Source organism: Prionailurus viverrinus, chromosome B4, assembly GCF_022837055.1.
Source record: "Prionailurus viverrinus isolate Anna chromosome B4, UM_Priviv_1.0, whole genome shotgun sequence".
Classification (NCBI taxonomy): domain Eukaryota; kingdom Metazoa; phylum Chordata; class Mammalia; order Carnivora; family Felidae; genus Prionailurus; species Prionailurus viverrinus.
Genome location: NC_062567.1, coordinates 15,082,240 through 15,106,337, shown reverse-complemented (window position 1 = coordinate 15,106,337; position 24,098 = coordinate 15,082,240). Strand labels below are relative to the sequence as shown.

The 24,098-nt window shown below is 36.9% G+C and overlaps 1 protein-coding gene across 1 annotated transcript in view; it reads right to left on the bottom strand.

Moving 5' to 3' along the window:
• The window catches only part of MALRD1 (MAM and LDL receptor class A domain containing 1), a 779,242-nt gene that overhangs the window by 322,507 nt on the left and 432,637 nt on the right, over positions 1-24,098 (bottom strand). The window contains exons 27-28 of the mRNA XM_047865740.1: positions 17,631-17,876; positions 15,889-16,046 (exon numbers count right to left, since the gene is read on the bottom strand). Coding sequence (XP_047721696.1) covers positions 15,889-16,046; positions 17,631-17,876 — 404 coding nt within the window. The remainder of the gene's footprint in view (positions 1-15,888; positions 16,047-17,630; positions 17,877-24,098) is intronic.

The following is a 24,098-nucleotide window of genomic DNA, read 5'->3' as shown; positions in this document are numbered from 1 at the left end:
AATTAATCCATGACAAAGGAAGCAAGAATACATAATGGAGAAAAGACATTCTTTTCAATAAATTATTTTGGGAAAACTGGACAGCTACATTTCGAAGAATGAAATTTAGCCACTATCTTATACCATATACAAATATAAATTCAAAATGGATCAAAGACTTGAATGTAAGCTTGAAAACATAAAACTCCTAAAAGAAAAGAGGCAGTAAACTTTTTGACATTGGTCCTAGCAAAATTTTTTGGATCAGTCTTCCGAAGAAAGGGCAACAAAAGACTAGAATAAAAAAAATGAAATTATATCAAAGTCAAAAACTTTGCACAGTGAAGAAAACCATCAGCAAAACAAAAAGGCAACCTACTAAATGGGGGAAGCTATTTCCAAATCATACATTCAATAAGGGGTTAACATCCAAAATACATTAAGAATTTATACCACGAGATATATATATATATATATAGATATAGATATAGATATAGATATAGATATAGATATAGATATAGATATAGATAGATAGATATAGATATAGATATAGATATAGATATATGTATATGCAATCTGATTAAATGCAATCTGATTAAAAATGCATAGAAAACTCCAATAGACATTCTTTTTCCCCAAAGAGGTCATACAGATGGCTAACAAGCACATGAAAATATGCTGAACATCACTAATCATCAAGGAAATGCAAATCAAAACTGTGATGAGATATTACCAGTCAGACTGGCTATTACCCAAAAGACAAAAAAGTAACAAACGTTGGTGAGTCTTGGGAGAAAAGGGAACTCTAATGCACTGCTGGTGAAAATGTAAACTGGTGGCAGCCAATATGGAAAACATTACAGAAGTTCTTAAAAAAATTAAAAATGGGGTCCCTGGGTGGGTGGCTCAGTCAGTTAAGCTCTGACTCAACTTCGGCTCAGGTCATGATTTCACGGTTTGTGGGTTCAAGCCCTGCGTCAGGTCCAGGACTACTGGTGCAGAGCCTGCTTGGGAGTTTCTCTGTGTCCCTCTTCTCTGTCTCTCCCCTTCTCTCTTTCTCTCCTGCTCTCTCCTACTCTCCCTCCCTCTCTCTCTCTCTCTCTCTCAAAATAAATACACTTAAAAAAAATAGAACTATCATATGATCCAGTAATTTCACTTGTGTTTATTTATCCAAAGAAAATGAACATGACAACAAATTTGAAGAAATAAATGCACCCTGTGTTTACTGCAGCATTATTTATAATAGCCAAGGTACAGAAGCAACCTAAGTGTCCACTGATAAATGAATGGATAAAGAAGATGTGGTATATATATACAATGGAATATTAGCCATAAAAATGAGTGACATCTTGGGGCGCCTGGGTGGCTCAGTCGGTTGAGTGTCCAACTTCGGCTCAGGTCATGATCTCAGGGTTTGTGGGTTTGGGCCCCGCGTCAGGCTCTGTGCTGACAGCTCAGAGCCTGGAGCCTGCTTCGGATTCTGTGTCTCCTCTCTCTCCCTGCTCCTCCCTGCTCACACACTGTCTCTCTCAGAAATAAATAAAGATTAAAAAAAATTAAAAATAAAATGAATGACCTCTTGCTATTTGCAACAACATGGATGGACTTGAAGGGTAGTATGCAAAGTGAAATAAGTCAGACAGAAAATGAGAAATACTGTATGATTTCACTTACATGTAAAATCTAAAAATCAAAACAAACGAAATAAAACAGAAGCAGTCTCACAGGTACAAGAAACAAACTGTAGGTTACCAGAGGGAGATGAGTTGGGGGAAGCAGGTAAAATAGATGAACTAGATTAAGAGGTATAAACTTCCAGTTACAAAATAAATAAGTCATGGGGATATATTGTACTGCATGGGGAATGCAGTCAATAAATAATATTGTAATAAATTTGCATAGGGACAGATGATAACCAGATCTATCATGGGCATGATTTTGTAACATATATACCTGAAACTACTATTATTTTGTATAGCAATCATACTTTAATAAAAATTAAATACATTCATAAAATATAGTATCCCCCCCAAAGAACAAAAAGTAAAGATAAGTTAATATATCAGAAACAACTGTAAATTATAAATACAGTAAATTTAAGCAATACTGTGTTAAATATAGTAACTTCACATGATTAAATATAAACTGAAGAGTTAATTAATGCTTACTTTATTATTGGCATTAATATTATGTCTTTATTAACTGATAATTGGTAAACTCAGGGCCTACTCAACACACCTTACGCTTCTCTACCTTTATGTGTTCTCTCATTTGAAATGCTCTCTCTTCGAGCCAAAGCATAAGAGACTCTTAAAAACTGAGAACAAACTGAGGGTTGATGGGCGGTGGGAGAGACGGGAGGGTGGGTGATGGGTATTGAGGAGGGCACCTTTTGGGATGAGCACTGGGTGTTGTATGGAAACCAATCTAACAATAAATTTCATATACTGAAAAAAAGAAAGAAATGCTCTCTCTTCTTTCCTCTATTTATTTAAATTCTTCTTGATTGTTAAGATCTAGTTCACTTTTGTATTTCCTCTGAATACTTTCAGTTCATAAACATGTTAATAGCTTTTAAACTCCTAAGATGTTAAATGTTTTTTGTATATAATTGGCATTTAATTATGCACTGCTCATACTTTCACTCATTCAATTAAAATACCTACTGTACACAAGGCACTATGCTAGGGCTAGAAATAGGACAGTAAACAAGGCAGATGCAGTCTATGTGTCATTAAAGCTCCCTGGTCATTGGAAAATAGAACTTTATACACAAGGTCATCGTGCAGTGAAGTAGGACCACAAAAAAAGACCCGGTGATATGAGAACACTATGCCACTCAATTAGGACCCATCCCATGAAGCTTGGAGCGGTTCCTGTTCCAGGAATGCAGCACAGGAAGTCATAAGTCACCTTCTCAGAAAGAGGATAATTTCAGAAAGAGGACAATTAAATATTGAAGAACATCCAGGGACTAATGGGAGAGCTCTGACTGTTTCTGATAGAAAGGCTGAGTGGCATACTGCTGCTTTTTGCAAACGGCTAATTTCACTCTAAACCCACAAGCTCCATGTCAACTAGGAGTGTATTTAGTAGAAGCTCCCTAAAGATGTGTTCGAATGCATGAACTGGAAGCAAGTGGTGGAAAATGTGGGGACTGGGCTAGAACTCGGTGTTTGCAAAGGAAAGTTGTAGTCCTCAACTAAAGAGATTGTTAGTTAGGAAAAGACTATATAAATCAGTGCATAGTATATCCCAAGGTACCCTGATTTTCTTTCTCTCTCACATAATGCTATCCATAGAAGTGGAATCACAGCAGAATTTACAAAAGGCCATTGTTGAAAAAAACTAAACATCAATAGAAAATATGTGAAGATGTGAAGACGTGCACTAATCTGTAAAGTGTAAATTTAAGCATAAATATTTACTCATTGTTAAAAAATAGGTTTTAAACATTGGTTTTTACTGAAATTCACCAGAGACTACAAATAGGATTATTTGATACATTCATGTCTTACAGAGCAAAGATTGCTAACATTATTAGAATTTTATTTTGACAATGCATATGGGGGTGAATCATGGGGGTTTTCTCTACTTCAATTCTGTGATCTATAATTAGTAAACACAGATTGGAAATCTTGTAGCAGCCTCTGAGTCAGAGATGCAATTCAATTAGAATAATCAGCCCACAGACAAGCAATTCTAACCTATTTTCACAGAAGGCTGTGTCACAAACTGCACAGAAAATTCAGAGCGCAGTTATTAAAAATTAATAGCACAGTTAATTCTGGAACTTATGGGTTCCAGAAAGACTTACTATCATGTGCTGAAGACTATTATGATTTTCCAGTCAATGTCCTTAAAAAAATGTAGTGAGAGGAAAAAGGGCTGCTTTCCCACCATAAGTTTGTTTGAAACAGTTAAAATGCAATCATCAGGAAATAAACAAGTGTGGAAGTGAAATTAACTAGCACACAGGATTCCTACATAAGGCAGTTCTGTACAAAACTGCCCCAATGACTTTTCTGTGGACAAGTGATCAGTAACCCCATGAAGCAATGAGCTAATTATACTTTAAACTAGGTAAATTACAATACTGTTTTTCTTCTCTGCCTTCTCCTGTATCTTACATTACATAAAAACTCAACAGCTATGGCTACTTATGACATTTGAAAAAACACTCTGTAATTCGGATGACAAATCTCAACATATTAACCGACTGTACCTGGCTATAAGCCTGATGCACTAGTTCTTTGCCATGACATCACCTACACCTAATACAATTAGCCTGTTTGGAACTTGGTTCAGATAGAATGTCATCTTTGGTGCCTTTGTGCTTCAATTACAGTGAAACCTTAGTTTGAGAGCATAATTCATTTCAGAAACACATTTATAATCCAAAGCACTCACATATCAAAATGAATTTCAAGAACCATTGGGTCAGTTGTGATCATGTGACACTCAGTGTCAGGTACTACTCCTGTTGCAAGACATGGCTCCTTGATCAAGTTAAAATTTATTGGAATGTTTGCTCGTCTTGCAGAACACTCACAGGACAAGTCACTCGCAATCCAAGGTTTTATTGTATTGGGAATGGAAGGCACACTGATTTTTCTTAATAAATAATTATAAACACTGAACATATAAGAGATACCCTTATAAAATTAAAAATTTTCAAGGCCCCTTACATATGAAATACTGGTTTTCAAGAGGTTGTAACATGGATGAGAGAACTATGTCCTTATTTTCACTAGCTTCAATTAAAATTTGGTATTTTCTTCAATCATGAATTCAAACAACAAATCATTGTTTTAGTAGTACCTGTGACTCTCTAACAAATAATAATAGCAAATATTTTAATATCACATTACAGTGCTGGGAATATCTCAAAAATGTCATATATGCTTATCAGTCCTTTAAAGTAATAATATTATAGTTACTCTATCCTCCTTCATATCTTGTCATTTAACATACATTTACGAAGTCTAAATTTGGGATTTAAAAAAATATTTTAATAATCGGTATTATTTTGTTTCCTTTGTAATGCTAGCATTTTATTTTATACATTTGAAACAGTCTTATGAGAACTAAGAAGTTCTCAGACTGCCAAAGAGGTCTGTGACACACAGAAAGACACACACATGATTAATTCTGCTTGTAAATTAGAATGTCTCTGTTTTCAGAGGGGAAAACTGTCATTGACCAAATTTGACCATACTAAAAAAGCTGAGAGAGGAAGACTCCCAAAGAATAGATATGTGCAACTTTTTATTTATTTTTTTAATTAAAAAAATTTGTTTATTATTGAAAGAGAGAGTCAGAGCGTGAGCGGGGGAGGGGCAGAAGGAGAGGGAGACACAGAATCCCAAGCAGGCTCCAGGGTCTGAGCTGTCAGCACAGAACCCAAAGTGGGGTTCAAACTCACAAACCGCGAGATCACATGAGCTGAAGACGAACACTTAACCAATTGAGCCACCCAGGCGCCCCTATATGTGCAACTTTTTAAAGTTTTCATGTTTGAATAAAAATTAATATAATTAAGGGATTTTCTCTAGTTTTATTCTTATAAAAATCAAATTATATTATTTCTAATTCATTCTTCCCTCATTAACATTAATGTGCAGCTATTAAATATGATTTTGTAATTTTTGAATTATAGAGGTGAGGAAGAATGATTGAGAAATATATATTAATACTAGCTGTTGACAAGCTAAGTTAGAAAATAAATAAAACTATAATGGTTGCTGAACATAAAGTAATCACTTCCTCTCTCTAACATATGTAGATCAATACTGTAGATTAATATGGAGAGAAGGAAATCTCTAATTTGTATGATCAGACCCACTGGAAAACATTGATAGTAACATCACTGCTTTCTGGATATGAGAATGTTTTCAATTTAATAGCAGAAGTTGAATGTAGTGGTTTAGAGGATGGATTTTGGAGTTAGCATTGGCTTTTAATGCTGATTATACCATTTACCATTTACGTGACCTGGGTCTCAATTTTGTGGCCTGAAAAAATTAGGACAAAATATCTACCTCGCAAATTTATTCTGAAGAACATTAAATGAGCTAACAAGTGTAAAAGAATTAACACATCATATGGAAAAAAGGAATCAGTTCATAACTGGAAGCTAATCACAAGATTAGCAGCCGTAGTGGGAAGAGAAATGGAAGGAAAATCGCAGATATGGTATGGACAAATATTCTTTAGCACTGGCCATATCATTCTCTTGAAAGAGAAACTAGTGTAATCAATTAAATAACATTGTTAGCATCTCTTTAAAAAAATTTTTTTAATGTTTATTTAGTTTTGAGACAGACAGAGATGGAGCATGAATGGGGGAGGGTCAGAGAAAGAGGGAGACACAGAATCTGAAGCAGGCTCCAGGCTCTGAGCTGTCAGCACAGAGCCCGATGCGGGGCTTGAACTCACAGACTGTGAGATCATGACTTGAGCCAAAGTTGGAAGCTCAACCGACTGAGCCACCCAGGTGCCCCTAAAATTGTTAGCATCTTAACAGGAACCCTCTCTTCATGACACAAGGGGGTCCAGGGCACTGGCTGCTCAGAGCCCTGGTGGGTAGCATTAGAGGCATCTGAAAGAGGTAAAGGATGTAGGGATAAAAGCAAGAACTTTAGGAAAATCTTACTTAGTCAACAATATGCCTGGAACAAATACTGCCACATTCTCCAAGCTGATAAAAAAGGAACAATGATTTTATATAAATCAGGGCACTGTAAGCTTGTGACAACAAATTTAATGAAACTCTGGAAGTACCGATCTCTCATATGCTATAGCTTAAAATGCAAAAGTCAAACTGTCTTCTCTCTCAATTTGGTCCAGGTCAATAATATAATACAGCCCAAACTATGTAGATTGAATTGTTAACATGCTGAAACAATTCTGGAATAGCAAGTGAAGTTCTGGCACTAAAGGTTCAGTTTAATTGATTTACAGTCCAAAATCTACAAGACAGTCTTTGAAAAATCAATTTTCTATATCCAGATTCTATGTATCCTCTCTGTCCATGTTCTCTACATCCTTAACTCTGAAATAATGACTAATATGCCAAGATGACTAAAATAGTATCAGATGCTCAGTAGGCTGAAGAGATGAAAATACGCCTAAATCTGAAAATGCATCTGACACACTCCAATAGTTAGACACCTGTAGTGTTAGCAATTAGTTGTAAATCTGCGCAGATTAAGACTGTAGTGAGCATATGTGTAGGGGGATGGGGTGATGGTGAGTTAGGAAGGACAGAGAATGTTCACTTCTGTGGGTTAACCCTTACACACAACTGAGGTGCATTGCTTACTAGACTGAGGGTAAAGGCAGACCCAGAACAGCCACAGTCTTCTAAGTAGACAAAGGAATCTGGCCTTTCGTTCGTTGATTTGACATTTTTCACTGAACAAAATCTGTATTTCCATATTGAATATGATCTTTACAGAGAATTTCCAGGTAGACAAATATCAGAGCTCTCAATCAGAAGTCAGAAGAAAACTGGACTCATACTCTTCTTCTTAAAGTACCATGTGAGCTGGGGCAAGAAATATAACCTCTGTAATCTTAGTCCCTTCATCTGTAAACGAAGAGTTAAGACCGAACAAATTACAGGCAACCCCATCTGCTCCAAAATTCTCTGAACCACTAAGCAAGATAAAACAATGAACTCATTTAGTAATGGTTTTTCAGCATAACTCATTTGCTATAATCAGGAGGCCTCTCCTGAAATACATTATTTTTTCTCCACTTCTGGCTTGAATATATTATTTTTTTTCTATCATAACAGTATAACGGATAGTCCTGAATGCCTTCAGTCAAATATATTAAAATTCCCTACAGCACACAGTCATCTTGATTAAAATATCAACAGTTTATTACAGATGGAGTAGTTCCAAAACATGATAATGCTCTTCAGGTAGCAGGTGTTCCTGGGTGTTATTCAAATGGCTAGCTGCAAAGATGCAAAAGTCTTTTGTTTCCTGATGAGGCTAGATAGACTTTTACCTATGGAAACAAACTGTCAAACACAAGTAAACTTAAAAATCCCTATAACATTGCTTTTAGTGCATTAAAATCTACGTATTACTCATCTTTAATTAACCCCATCAGAAAACAAGTCACTAGAAAAATAGGTAAAATTAAATATATATGTAAGAACAAGTTAACTTCTATGCCATACGACTCTTATTCTACCCCTAAGCACTTATTTCATTTCTTGTTTTAAATCTGTTTGAAAAGCAAAACATTTAAATTTAATGAGATACTTAATACTGAATGTAAATGAGATAAAATAGGTGAACATGATATAAAGAATAAGTTTACTATTTTTTAAAAATATTTATTTATTTTTGAGAGACAGAGACAGACGAGCATGAGGAGAGAGAGAGGGAGACACAGAATCAGAGCAGAATCTGAGCCACCCAGGCACCCCCAAGATTATTAAAAAAAAGGGGGGGATTACAACATTTAAAAAAGACCCATCCAACGCATTTTAATGTAATTATCCACATCCAGTTTTCCTCTATAGAAAGAAACAAAACTGATTGTATAACATTCTAATTTTTAATTTTTATATCACCTGAGTTCAAGTCCTAGCTCATCCACTTATAACCTTGAATTTAATAAACTAAGTCCATCTAAGTTTTGACTGACTCACCCTAAATGAAGGCAATGAAATAACAGAGATCACAACCAGTTCCCATGGACTAAATCCCACCCCCAACGTGGTTTGGCCCAAGAGATGACTGAGAGTCAAATTTTCTATGTGGTAAATTACTCAATCTTATAAAAATTAGTTATATTTTAAAAATTTATTTCTCTTGAAAAATCCATTTTATTACGTGTATGTGTGCTTACAAATGTAACTAAGCCAAACTCAAAGGAAAGAAAAAAATAAAGTTACGTTCTCAACGAAATACTCTTTCCATCTTCTTGTAATTCACCCAGCACTTCCAGACACAAAGATTACATTTGTTCCAGATACAACTCTTTAGAGAAAATTAGTTCTCATGTGACTGTAAGCAAGAAATATAGAAGTATAATATATACAATATGGATAACTGTAATGTTCTTTACTAAATGCTTCCTAAAAAACAGCTTTGCTGTGCTGGTATTCCCCTAAATTCACTCCTTTAGTACAGGAGTCTGTCACTGACTGGTTTATGTAGCCATAAGAGGGTTAGGTTGTTTCTATGAGACCCCTTTGGCCACCCTTCAGTAAAATAGGGTTCACATTCTTTAACTCCGAGGATTACACTATGAGAATTAATTACATGAAATCGGGGTGCCTGGGTGGTTCAGTCCATTAAACATCCAACTCTGGATTTCAGCTTAGGTCATGATCTCACAGTTTGCAGGTTCAAAGCCCCACTTCAGGTCCTGTGCGGACAGCTCAGAGCCTGCTTGGGATTCTCTCTGTCTCTCTTTCCCTCTCTCCTCTCTTTCTGTCCCTTCCCCCTGAAATGAATAAACAGACTTTAAAAAAAGAATTACATGAAATAGCATTAAGTATTAAGCGTCCATGTTCAACAACTGGTATATAGTTGGTGTTCATTGAATAAATCTATACTGTTGTTAAATTATTGCTCAATGGTTGCATGTGTCTGGCATGCGATTGCATATATATATTTCAGAGTTCGATAACAAAGTCTCCAGATGAGACTTTTTATTGAATTTTACCTGACATACAATACTATACTAGTTTCAGGTTTATGGTATACTGATTCAATATTTTTATGTATTATAAAATGATCACCTCAAGAGGTCTAATTACCATCTGTTGGTATACAAAATTATTACAATCTTATGACTGTATTCCCTATGCTTTGCATTTCATGCCCATGAATTATTTATTTTATAACTGGAAATTTGTACCTCTTAATCCCCTTCACCTATTTCAACTGTCCCCTTACCACCTCCTTTCTGGCAACCATCAGTTTGTTCTCTGTATCTATGAGTCAGTTTGTTTTGTTTTGTTTTGCTTGCTTTTTTAGATTCTACATATAAGTGAAATCAGATGGTACTTGTCTTCTCTGCTTACTCACTTCACACGATGCCCTCAAGGTGCATCCATGTTGTCACAAATGGCAAGATTTCATTCTTTTTTTTATGGCTAAAAAATATTCTGTTGTATAAATATACCACATCTTCTTTAACATTTACCTATTGATGGACACTTAGGTTACTTCCATATCTTAGCTATTGTAAATAATGCTGCAATAAACGTAGGCATGTATATATATTTTCTAATTAGTTTTTTTGCTGCCTTTGTATAGAAACTCAGAAGTGGAATTGCTGGATCATACGGTAGTTCTATTTTTAATTTTTTGAGGAAAAGTTCATACTGTTTTCCTCAGTGGCTGTACCAGTTCGCATTCCCACCAAGAGTGCATGAGGGTTCCCACATCCTCATCAACACTTGTTATTTCTTGTGTTTTCGATAATAGGCATTCTGACAGAGGTGAGGTGATGTCTCATTGAGGTTTGATAAGGCAGCATATCGAAGAAGAATCTGCTTTTTCTTATCCATTTAGGCACCCTATGTATTTTGACTGAAGAACCGTCCATTTCCATTTAAAGTAATTATTGATAACCATGTACTTACTGTCATCTTTTTGTTTTCCGGCTGTTTTTGTTGATCATCTCTGTTCTTTCCTTGGTCTGTTCCTCATATTTTGTTTGTTTTCTTCATATTTAGATTCTTCTGTCTTTTTTTTTAAATTTTTTTTTTCAACGTTTATTTATTTTTGGGACAGAGAGAGACAGAGCATGAACGGGGGAGGGGCAGAGAGAGAGGGAGACACAGAATCGGAAACAGGCTCCAGGCTCCGAGCCATCAGCCCAGAGCCCGACGCGGGGCTCGAACTCACGGACCGCGAGATCGTGACCTGGCTGAAGTCGGACGCTTAACCGACTGCGCCACCCAGGCGCCCCAGATTCTTCTGTCTTTTATTGTTGTGCTCTTAACTATAAGATTTTTCTTTGTAGTTATTGTGAAGTTCATATATATTATGTATATAAAAGTCTCTTTTAAGTTGATAGAAAGTTAATTTTGAACCTATGCCAAAGCTTTATATTTTTACTTCCCTCCCCTACATTTTGTATTTTTGATGACACATTTTACGTCTTTTTTATTTATCCCTTAACTAATTATTGTAGTTTTAGTTAATTTTACTACTTTTCCTTTTCCTCTTCATATTTGTTGTATAAGTTGTTGATCCACTACCTAGATTACATGTCTTTTCCAGTTAGATTTTTAACCTTCATTTTTTTTTTGTTTTTTGGGTGTTTTTTTTGTTTGTTTTTACCTTAGAAGAGCCCCTTTAACATTTCTTGTGTGCTCAGTTCAATGGTGGTGAACTCTTTTAGCTTCTGCTTTCTGGAAAACTCTTAATCTCTTCTTCAATTCTGAATGATAACCTTGCCAGGTAGAGAATTCTTGGTTGGGAATTTTTCCCTTCAGTACTTTGAATGTATCATGCCATGCCCTTCTGGTCTATAAAGTGTCTGCTGAAAAACCTACTGATAGCCTTATGAGGGTTCCCTTTTGTACAATATGTTACTTTTCTCTTACTGCTTTTAATATCTTCTCTTTATTATTAATTTTTACCATTTTATTTTTTTAATGTTTGTTTTTCAGAGAGAGAGAGACTGACAGAGTGCAACTGGGGGAGGGGCAGAGGGGGAGGAAGACACAGAATCGGAAGCAGGCTCCAGGCTCTGAGCTGTCAGCACAGAGCCCAATGCGGGGCTCGAACCCACGAACCATGAGATCATGACCTGCGCTGATGTCAGACGCTCAACTGACGGAACCACCCAGGCGCCCATAATTTTTACCATTTTAATTTTAATGGTCTCGGTGTGTTTCCCTTTGGGTTCATCCTATTTTGGAACTCTCTGGGCTTTCTGGACTTGAATATTTGTTTCATTCCCCAAATTAGGAAAGTTTTCTGCCATTATTTCCTCAAGAATTTTCCTGGCCCTTTCTTTCTCTCTCTTCCTCCTGGGATTCCTAGAATGAAAATGTTATTCTGCTTGACACTGTCCCTTAAGGGGACATCCTGTCTTTTTAAAATCATTTTTTTCCCTTTATTTTCCTGCTGTGATTGGGTGCTTTCCATTGCTTTGTTTCCAGTTCACAGATTCATGCTTCTGTTCCATCAGTTCTGCTGTTGAACCCCTCTAGTGTATTTCTTAGTTCAGTTTTAAACTTCTGTTTGGGGGCGCCTGGGTGGCTCAGTCAGTTAAGTGTCGACTTCAGCTCAGGTCACGATCTCACGGTCCGTGAGTTTGAGCCCCGCTTCGGGCTCTGGGCTGACGGCTCAGAGCCTGGAGCCTTTTTCCAATTCTGTGTCTCCCTCTCTCTCTGTCCCTCCCCCATTCATGCTCTGTCTCTCTCTGTCTCAAAAATAAATAAACGTTAAAAAAAAATTAAACTTCTGTTTGGTATTTTCTTATAGTTTCTATCTGTTTGTTGAAGTTCTTGCTGTGCTCATCCATTCTCCTCCCAAGATCAGTGAGCATCTTTACACCCATTACTATGAATTCTTTATTGTGTTGCTTATCTCAGTTTCGTTAAAGTCTCTCTGTGGGGATTTCCCTTGTTGTTTGGTTTTGGATACATTCCTCTCTCTCCTCTTTTGCCTCTCTCGGTTTCTCTGTATGTATTAGATGCAGTGGCTCCCCCTTCAGTCTTCAAAGAGTAGTCTTGTGTAGGCATTGTACAGTGTGAGCCAGAAGCACAAACTCCCCACAACCTCCCCACTCCATGGGCCCACTCTATGGGCATCTGCTGTATGGGCTGCGTGTGCCTGCAGCCTATGACATGGCATGGTTGCTGTGCAGGGAGGTGAGGGCTTATGTCACTTACCCATCCCAGTTCTGCACAGGGAGGGCAGGGCTCAGAGCACTCCTCTGATCTAGCTGTACCTCGGCTGCTGCATGGGGAGGATGGTCTTTTTGCAGCTCTCGTATTGCCCAGGGTGGTTGAAACGTGGGGTACTCTCTCAGCCTGGTTATGTGGTGGGGAGGGCAGAACACGCCCTCCATGTGTTAGCAGACTAGAGGGAGGGCACCCAAAATGGCAGCCATTTACTCCATCACCAGGAACTTAGTTGCAAAAATGGCTTGTACTAGCACTTCCATCCCTGGATAAAGTCCTTACAGGTTGCTTCCTGTAAGGCAAGAACCTTTAAAATCTGATAGTCCCTTTAAAATCAGTAAGGTACTTTTCAATCTGTTTCTCTTGTGCTAGATCTCAGGTGAGTGGGTTTGCATATGAGTCCTTTAAGAGTGGGATATATGTCCTCTAGAATTCTATGATTCTTCTGGTCTTCATCCCCATTTCTTTTTTAAATCAGGCATTGTATGTGTGGCGGTTCATCTTTCCAGTGCTAGCCCTCAAGGTAAGGGTACCTGATATGGGGTACTATCTCTTTACTCCTTGTGGGAAAATTCCATATTTGGAGAACTTTCCCAATTGTGGGGTCACTACATTTGGGGTGGGTTCTCAGGAAGGCCATGTCTGTGTGTCTCCTATCTTTCTCAAAGTATTTCTTTTGTGTTTTGTTGTGAAAGTGTTAGTCTTCTAATTCTCAAGGTTTTTGTTTGTTTGCTTGTTTTCAGAGAAAAATTATTACATATGTAGCTATAAGTTTGTTTTATCCATGGAAGGAGTTGAACGCAGGGTTTTCCAACGCCACCATCTTGAAACCCCCCCCCCCCATTCCCAGAATAGAACTTATCGTCTTGTATGTAACACATAATCAGCCATTTTTTTCAAAAGAACTGTCCCCAAAAGGGATGTCCTGAGACTGGCAGTGGGCTCTAGGGGCCACCACTTTTTTTCCTGCAGTCCTTTCTCTGAAGAGATAAGAGGGACATAAAGACTAAAACCTCAAGGTCTTGCTCTCAAGATTTAATGACCTGTCTATTGAAAGACAGTTGAACATCCAGTGAGAAAGAGGAATTTCTGGAGCTGTGAGGGACACTCTGAGAAAGACTAATCATGACAAGCAAAAGTGGTCAAGGAAAGTTTTGTGAAGGGCTGTATCTACCAGATTGTGTTGGGCTTGGTGTGGAGGCAAAAGAGGGAAACACAGAAGGAGGCATTCCTGAGAATAGACAGGGGAGACTGAGCCAGAGGCAACACATGCATAAATTGAGACCATTTCAAAAGATGAGAAGTAAAGAAAGAAAGAAATAAAAGGCAGAATCCCTGCCCCTATTGTGTTTGCCATCTGGCCAGGATGCTTTCAAATTAATGAGCAGGTTAAAATCCAGCATGGTTCCACACAGAGAGTAGCCTAAGAAGTACTTTGTAATGATGATCAAAAATATGTATCATATTAATTACCAAAATAAAATGATTGCCCTAAAATTCCTGAATATAAAATCAATATATGCTATGAAAGATTTCTCTTTTGCAGTAAATGCCACTAAATGAGGATAAGCATTTTTTTTTAAACAAGTGTGACTGTTTGTTTGTTTTCAATATGGTAGGAAGATAGTTGCTTTAAAATGCTGTTAAATGTCTGTAAGACATTCCTCCAATGGAGGAACCATAGGCATTCAACTGAACTTGATAACAAGACGTATCTCAAAATAGTTTAATTTTGCATTTTATAGTAATATAAAGTTGGCTACTAGGATATAAGAGAGATTAAAGGTGACTATGAGTGGAGCAAATAATAAAAGCAAAGCCCACAAAGTGGTACAAAGTCCTTCACATGGTAGACACCACATCATCAAGTATCCCATTCAAAGGAGTACCAGCAAAATACTCTTGTGAGAACTTTAGGCATTATATTTAAGCTTCCCTATTTAAATATAAGAAGAAATCATTGTGGTATTTGCTGCATGTATTTTATTAGGCAGGCATTTCTGATTATAGGAGAACCCTAAATTATAAAGTTAACTCAGGTTTCAGATAAAACATGGACGATGCAGGCATTAGCCATTCAGATGTAAGAGCCCTTTGGTATTGTGGTCAGGCATTTTCCATCAGTGCAAGGCACTTCAGCAAAGTTCGTGTGTGATAAAACAGCAATGGCCTCTAGAGTGTGTTTTTAAAGTGAGTTTTCTCAGAATTCTAACTAGATTCTAGAAATGAACAGACACACGCATATACACACACACACACACACACACACACATAATCAGCCATACACACGCATACACACACACATACACACACACACACACACACACATGCACGCACGCTCATCTCCTTTTTTGCTGCCGTTTTAACTTGCCAAAGAATAAAGGTATATGAACCGAGTCTTATTAATATTAATATATACTTTGTTAGTTTGCTCCCTGAACACTGTCACTTTGTTATACTAAATTAAAGCCCTGACAGAAACATCCAATTAATCCTCACTAAGAAAATGCATTATTGTGTCATCATTAATAAGCGGTTCAATGTAATCACACCTTGATCATGCTCCTGAGTGGGTTCAGTCCTTTGCACGGCGTGCTTAGAACCAAAATGTCTAATATTAGTTCCCTTAATGATCGTTCATACAGGAGTTAAAATGGATAGTCACTCTCCTTTCGGATGTACAAATAATCTATTTTCTTTTACTGAGAAGGCTAGGGAAAGAGATGCCTAAACAGAAAGGAGAAATTTCATGAGTCTTAGACTAACTGTTATCATAAGAGGAGACTCTGGGATTCAGTCATAACCACAGGGTATGATGTTGAGCTCAAAGCTAGTTCCCATGCCCTGCTTATCAAACCCCGCCGAGCATTTGAACCACAAGTGGAAGCTCCCCGCGATGAAAGGAAGCTTCCTCTGGCCAAGTTAGCAGAACTATGATAAAGTCCCTTTGGCCATGTGCTGCCTGTAGGAAGCCTCGCTAAGCTCAGAGGCATCACAGATGAATACCCTACCTTAATGAGAATCTGAATGGACCCTGTAGCTTTTGCAGATATGAAATACCAGAAGCTTATGGTGCAGGCAGCACTGGATTCCTTCCACACAGCACTCTTGAGGTGTGCTTCTTCGCCCTGAAGGCCCACCGGAGTAGCCTCCAGATACAAGAAGTGCCCTAGGAACAAGGATAGCACTCACACAGGACAGAAATAACAACGGGGGGATCATTTTAGCTTTTCCATCTTAGTTAGGTTTTTTAATTATATTTCATATGATATGAGCTGCCAAAGGCATTTCCATTTGAAACAGAAAGAAAATCTAATAGCCTTGCTTCTAGCTCACTGACAGAACAATTTCCAACTGTCTGTGCTTTTAGCAAAGTACTTCACAGTATGCAAATTAACCGATCTGACAGGATATTTGTGCCGCTGAATCAACAAGATAGTTATAGAAATCATATAATGGACTCCTCAAACTATCGAGTTCTTGTAAAACAATGGGAAGATACTACCTATGAAATATAAATAAAGGAATGTGATGTACTTTTCAAAACTTCACTCATCTATTGAGTATATAAATAAAATGCTGAGAATTTTAATATGTAACATGAAAGGTACATTATACTTATGTATCTAAGACTCAAAACATTTTACATATGTAGAGCTGATTGTTTGCATGGGACTCAGACCTTCTTTTCTCTGTTGTGGTTATTTTGGCTTAGATGGCTTTGTTTTATCAGAGGCCTGTGGAATTTCCACCCTTAGATACCTCTTCTCTTATTCTGTGGCATCCAGGAATTCAGGGTCCTTTCTTCATTCTGCTAACGTCCTCTGTCCTTTGACCAATGAGTCTGAGACTTGACCTCATCTACTTACTGCAAAAATGAGGCATTCCCAACACTTCTGACATATGTGATCTTACGGTTACATCTGCATGGCACTTCTAGTTTTCAAATCGCTTTCCCTCCATACATGTCATCTCGCTTCTGTAATCCCTGTTTGGTACACAGGGAAAACTTTATTCTCTCCATATGCAGATGGGAATTTTGAAAATCTGAAGAGCTACATGATGTGCTACTGATCAAATAAGTGGCAGAATTCAGCGATACTAATTATAAGCATGTGTCACTGAGGAAAGGTGCCTCTATCGATATTACCATGTATCTACAATGATCAGACTCATATTAAAATTTGGTTGGTCCTTGTTATATGTTGAATTGTGTCCCCCCGAAGACGGTGAAGCCCTAATTCCAGTTTCTGTGAATGTGACCTTGTTTGGATATAGGGCCTTTGTGGATGACCAAAGTAAAATGAAGTCATCAGGGGGGCCCTAGTCCACACTAAGATTGTGTCGTAATGAAAGGGTAAATTTGGACATAGAGGCAGACATGCATAGAGGGAAGACAGTGTGAAGACACAGCATAACATCATCTACAAGCCAAGTAATGTCCAAGACTATTAGAAGCTAGGAGAGAGGCATGGTACAGGTGATTCTCTCTCTCAGCCCTCAAAAGAAACCAATTCTACTGAGACCTTGATTTCAGACTTCTAGCTTCCAGAAGGGTGAGACAATGTCTATTGTTTCCATTTCTGGTAATTTGTGATAGCAGTCCCAGGAGACAAATATATTTGTGAAATGCCTGACTTGCTGGCCATGGTACTATGGTAGTCTCTCTGGAGCTCTCCAGTTGCTGTTGGGGAAACAACGAGATGCTCACTGTGAATATGATTAGGACTGCTGTAACAGCCTAATAACCTACCATATTTGTTTCCGAGTGTGTGGTCTTTGGGAGGTCGTAGGCTTTGATGAGAGCCAACCCCCAAAACCCAATCAAAGTTTTCAGCCAGGGAGTTTTGCCAGCCACACCAGCCTTTCTCAAAAGTACAGGAGGTACCACATTCAGCTTCATCAGTATAATCTCCACAGTCATCTACGAAATTACAGCTTTGCTCTGGTTTATAACATTTGCCATTCTGACATTCCCGATAGCCATGAGGGCAGGGACCTAAAAAACAGAAAACAAATGAAGATGAGGAGACACTACTAACACATCACTGAGGTTAATAGCTAGTAAGAATGGATTCACTTTAACATATAACAAAACATGGTATTCTTAAGAGTTTGAGTTATCTGACCCCCATCTCTTTTCTAATCTCCCTCAGGGTTCCGGCCAATAGATCACTCACAAGGATTATTCAAAATGAAAAAAAAAAATCAAGTATCATTTTACTGATCGAGGAAAGTACCCCAAGACTCCTCAAATAGAGCATTTCCTGTAAGCTGAGTTCAAGAATATATATTAGATCTGAAAGCCAAAGTGTGGCTTTCCATTTTTTAGCCTGAAACAAAATCTTTAGGGTATTAAGAGCTTATGTATTATGGTGTATTTGGAAGTAAATTCCATTACCACCCATGCATTTCATATTTATCAGAAGCCAAATACTTATATGGTACTTTCTCAGAAGCAGGGGTATGAATATATAAGTAATATTCAACTTTCTAACAGATTTTTTTCTCCAAAATGCATATATACCTGTCAATGGTTTCGAATTTTAGAAGCAATTTCCCTACAAAGCAATGTCAACAATAAAGACTTTTTTTTCCAGAAAGCTTAAAATAAAAAACAATGTTTTTGAAGATCTGAGTTTGAACTCTGGTATTGATACTTCCCAGTTATGAGACTTGGATCATACCTACATTTGAAGAGCTTTCTAAAAAGAAAAAAAGAAAAAAAAGGACAGTAAAACCTACAGAAGGTAAACTAACTAAAGAGACTATTGTTTATATCCCCAGTACCTGGAACAGTGCCTGGCCATGAGCAGAGGATCAGAAAATATTAGTCAAATAAATGAATGTGTGAAATACAGTGCTCTGGAAACAGCAAAGTAGTTCAATATGCACATTCAAGGTATTGTTATTATCCTGCTCCAGTATTACAACAGAGCATAAGCACCAGTGTCCCAATATTTCAGTAGGAAAGGTTGTTCAAAGATCCAACTTGGGATATCCATGTCCCAACTGCTCTATGACACTATGGCATCAGAAATTTTCTTCCTGTCCTCCCCACTGTCTAGAGAGAGAAGCTGATAATGCCTCCCTACTTCACTTCTACATGGTAGCTTCCAGGACCTAGTGTTGCCTGGTGGTTGAGGACTGGTGTGGATTAGAGCTGGGAGGTGACTCAGGGATTTATTCGAGGTGTTCTGGGAGCTGGAAACTCCTGCTGATAAAATCTCATAAAGAAGATTTTATGTCCTGGATCAGTCTCACATTTTAGAAAATAGATGGCTAAGAGGGAAGAAGTAGGAGGAGATGATGGGATGCCATGTAGAAACCGCTAGGGAGAAGAATGGTATTCCAAAGGCTTCTAGCCATTTTGTGTGCTAAGCTGGGTTGTTTCTTCAAAATTGCCTAATTAAATGCCCTTTACACCTGCAAAGCCTTTGAAAATAACTTTCAACCATGCATTCTGCCTTTAACAAAACTTTTTTGTCTGGGTTAATTGCTAACGTTTTCCTTTCTTGCAGCGTGGGATTAAGCTATTTTTATTTAGGCTCCCAACTCAGTTTTAGCAGATTGGGGGTAAGCAAAAGACCTTTAATGTTTCAATCACAGACCTTGACTCAGAATCATAACGTTAAAGCATTTTTGAGCTACACAGAAATGGATATCACTTACATTAACTCTCATTTATAGATAAAAAATAAATGAGGATTATAGATGTTAAATGGCTTGATGATTTTTCAAGAGCAGAGGTGCAATTTGGACACAGGTCTATTGTCTTCTGATCTATTTTTTAAATCTATTGACTTGAAAAGAAGAGCAATGATGCAAGTCAACTATCACAAGACAAGCCCACCAAGGAACAAAAATGGTGGTGTTGACTACCAGATGCATTATTTCTCAGGGGACCGTTGAGAATCTGCAAAATTACTAGATCATTTAGTTTTACACAAGTTGGCATTTGTATTGATTCTGTCAATTCCAATTTGTTTGGGGAGTAAAAGCAAAACTGGTTTCTAAGATTATTTTCTCCAAAGAGACCAAATCAAGCTAAAATTTGATTCTGTCAAGACAAACAAGAAAATATTTTGAACATGTTTCAAAATGGAAACACACCATAGACCCCAATATATTACACAATCAATATAGAATCATAAAAATTAAGATTATTTTTACATTTCTAAAACATAAATAGCTACACAATTTAAAAAAACACAATAATTCAAATATTACACAAGATAAATTTTGAACAGAAAGCCCTTTCCACTGCTCTCATGTGTTCCACCCATAAAATATTTTTTTGCTAAATATCAAGGAAAATTATCAGTTAATGTTATTTACTTATTTCCAAATTATTTTCCATGCCTGTTGTTTCGTCCAAAGAAACCAGCTACTTACAGGTAGAGTGTATATCTTTAAGTGATTGTGATATGAAAGCTTTTATGCAATTGTATAACTGATTTTTAGCAAAAATATATTCTTATTTCAATTAGGCAGAGACCTTCTTAGTGGGCACTTTCTTTCTATAAAAAAGAACAAATTATAAAAGCCAAAAACCTACAATGTAAATAAATCTTAAAGACATCTGAAGCTTAACAATGTTAACTGCAAACTCTGATTCTTCCCCTCCAAACTTTTCCAGCAAACAGACTTCCTCAACTGGGTTTATGGCAATTCTATAACTACAGTTACTACAAATCTTCTAAGGGGCTCTGTGTAGTAGTGTAGTAGAGTCTGATTCTACTTTTTGATGTTTGACGTCATTGCTGAAACACAGTAAGGTAGCCCCAGTGCTCCCCCTATTGGCAGGAGGTTCAAATCATTACATGCCCTTACCTGTGCACAGAAATTCTCACCCCAGTCCCATCAACCACAATGAAACTCTACGCCAGTTTTCCCTTCTCACTCTCTAAAACTTTTAGACATGTCTTGAAGCTACTCTAATGTCCCAGGAAGCCTAATTATGTAATAGACATTTTCAATCCTTTTAGTATTGTCAGTCTTAACATCTGAACACAATTTCATTATCAATTTTCTTTAAATGATTTTATTTATTTTTGAGAGAGAATGAGAGAGAGAAAGAGAGAGAGAGAAAGAGAGAGAGAGAGAGCATGAGTAGGGGAGGGTAGAGAGAGAGGGAGACACAGAATGGCAACTAGGCTCCAGGCTCTGAGCTGTCTGCACAGACCCCGACTCTGGGCTCAAACTCACATGAACCATGAGATCAAGATGTGAGCTGAAGTCAGAGGCTCAACTGACTGAGCCACCCAGGCACCCCTACATCTGCACCAAATTTTGAATGGAGGTCCACCTTGTAACTGAGGATGGGCCCAAGTTTTATACACATACATAGCATATGAGTTATGCTATATATATAAGTTTGTGTGTGTGTGTGTATAGCTTATATATATATATAGTTTATATATATATATATATATATATATATATATAACTCATATATACATGTGTGCATATATATATACACACACACATATATATATAATTTTTAATATCATAATTCATATGCAATCTTCCTTCACAATTACTATTTTGGTCCAAGCAACCAACATTTTATGTGAGTTTATTACAATTCTTTCCCTTCTGATCTTTGTGTCCTACCCGTGACCCCTAAGGTCCATTAAATAAAAAAGAACCATGTGATATTTTAACATAATTGAATATCACTCCTCTGTCCCAAACTCTATTTAATTAATATTCCCCACTAAAAGGAACCAGGTCCTCTTGGGAAAATGGTCTATTTGGAGCTAAGAGCAAAAATGTTCAAGATGAGCCTAGATATTCTTTGTCACAGAAAATAACAAAGTACTCAAATATTACAGCATTATGATGAAAGGTTTAAGGAACCAGCTTTTAGAGAAACTTACTGGCCAAATCAGGGACAAATTGAGTATCAAAGTAAGTAATAAGACCTGCTCCCAGCATATACACAGTAAGAAACAATAATAAAGTATGAAATTATCCTTCGGCAATAAACAACTAGAAACTAGGGCAAAACATATAAAACAAGTATTTTCAAACATCAGACATCAGGAAACACAGGATAGTGATCCCTTAGAAAAATGAAGAAAGACACATCCTATGATCACCCCTAGATTTCTGCATGGAAGCATGTTCTAGACTGTAACTCTCAAGGGTCAGCCCATCGGAAAATGGAGTAACACTGAGTTGAGGAGATACAGTCTGGGACAGCTAAAATTTTCAATGTTCGGTTGTGGGAGGAAAGGGAGCTATATAGAAAAGGAGATCAAGAGACGCTTAAGTCTTTGTCTGAATTCTACCTTTTATATTTGTAGGATAAAATCCAAAAAGAGAGATAGAGAACAACTAAGAGAATAATAACTAGGAGCTATAAACTGAAAAAATTACCAGAGTCCACAAAGGGCTACATATCTTTGAGTTTCTACCAGCCAGAGTGAGTGGAGTCCTTGATGAATACACAGGGCATTCAGTATGGATTCCAGAAGGGTACATTTTAGTATGGGGCAAAGTAACTCTTGAAGGAAATAGACTCTAGACTATGCATTGGATTGGCAACCTACAGTCTTGGGACCAAATCTGGTCTACCACCTGTTTAAGTAAATAATGTTTTATTGGGACTTAGCCATGCCCGCTTGTTTACACATTATCTATGGTTACTTTCACACTAAAATGGCAGTTAAGTAGTTGCAATCAAGACCATATGGCCTGCACAGCTGAACATATTCACTCTCTGAACATATTCTTTTAACCTCAACTTGTTTTTACAGATTACTTTAAAAAGAAGATTTAAGTTTCCTGAGTTAAAAAAATACAGAAAAAAATTTGTGAAGAGGAAAGGGATAAAGAGGTACAAACTTCCAGTTATTATTTTTTAGTTTTTTTTAATGTTTATTTATTTTTGAGAGAGAGAGAGCAGGGGAGGGGCAGAGTGAGAAGGAGACAGAGAAGCCGAAGCAGGCTCTGCACTGACAGCACAGAGCCCAATACGGGGCTCGAACTCACGAACCATGACATCATGATCTGAGCTGACGTCGGATGTTTAACTGACTGAACCACCCAGGTGCCCCCAAACTTCAGTTATAAAATAAATAAGTCACAAGGATGAAAAGTACAACATTGGAAATATAATCAATAATATTGTAATAAATTTATATGATGAGAGATGGTAACTGTTATTGTGGTGAACATTTTGTAATGTATATTAGTTACACTTTTATAGATTTTGTAATGTATAAATCACTGTGTTCCACAACTGAAACTAATATCGTACTGTGTTTATACTTCAAAAAAATTAAAATTAAAAAAAATGCTGACTTCTGTTCTAAACCTGTCTTTAAAAATTGTTTTAAATAAATCACAAAGGACCCAAACAGTACTTAAGTACCTCTAAAACAAAGTTCAATTATTTTTAAAGGAATATACAAAGCCTTAACACTTAGAAACAGAGAATTCACAATTCCAGCATCAAATTAGAGATTACTAGGCTGTGAAGCAGGAAAATGTGATCAATAACCAGGAAAAAAATTAGTCAATAAAAGTAAATATAGATACAAAGAAGATGATGGAATTATCAGGCAAAGAAAGCAAAGCATAAATGTGCTCAATACATTCATCTAACAATAATACAAAATCTACAGAAAGCTCTTGTAATAACAAATAATTTTAGTAAGATTATATGTCATCAATATACAAAATCAATCACATTTCTGTATGCTAGAAGTAAACAACCAGAATCTGAAATTTTTAAAAGTCCTTTAAAAGAGCATTTTAAAACATGAAATTATAGGGATAAATTTAAAAAAAATAGATAGCTGGCCTTTACATTGACAACTATAAAATATTGATAGGAAAGAGACCCTAATTACATGGACATATATATCAGGTTTATGGATCATAAACCTTAATATTGTTAAGAACTCACATCTCCTCAAATTTATCTATAACTTCAATATAACCTCTATCAAAACTTCAGCAGGATTTTGTAGAAATTAACAAAATGATTCTAAAATATATACAAAAAGGTAAAGCACCTAGATTAGCTACGAAGTTATCAAATATACAACACCTGATTTCAATAAATACTATAAAGCTATAATAATTAACACTGTGTAGTACTGATTTATGTATAGACAAAGTGACCAGTGAATCAGGATATATCATTCAGAAATGGATTCAGAAATATATGATCAGGGCACCTGGGTGGCTCAGTCGGTTAAGCATCCGA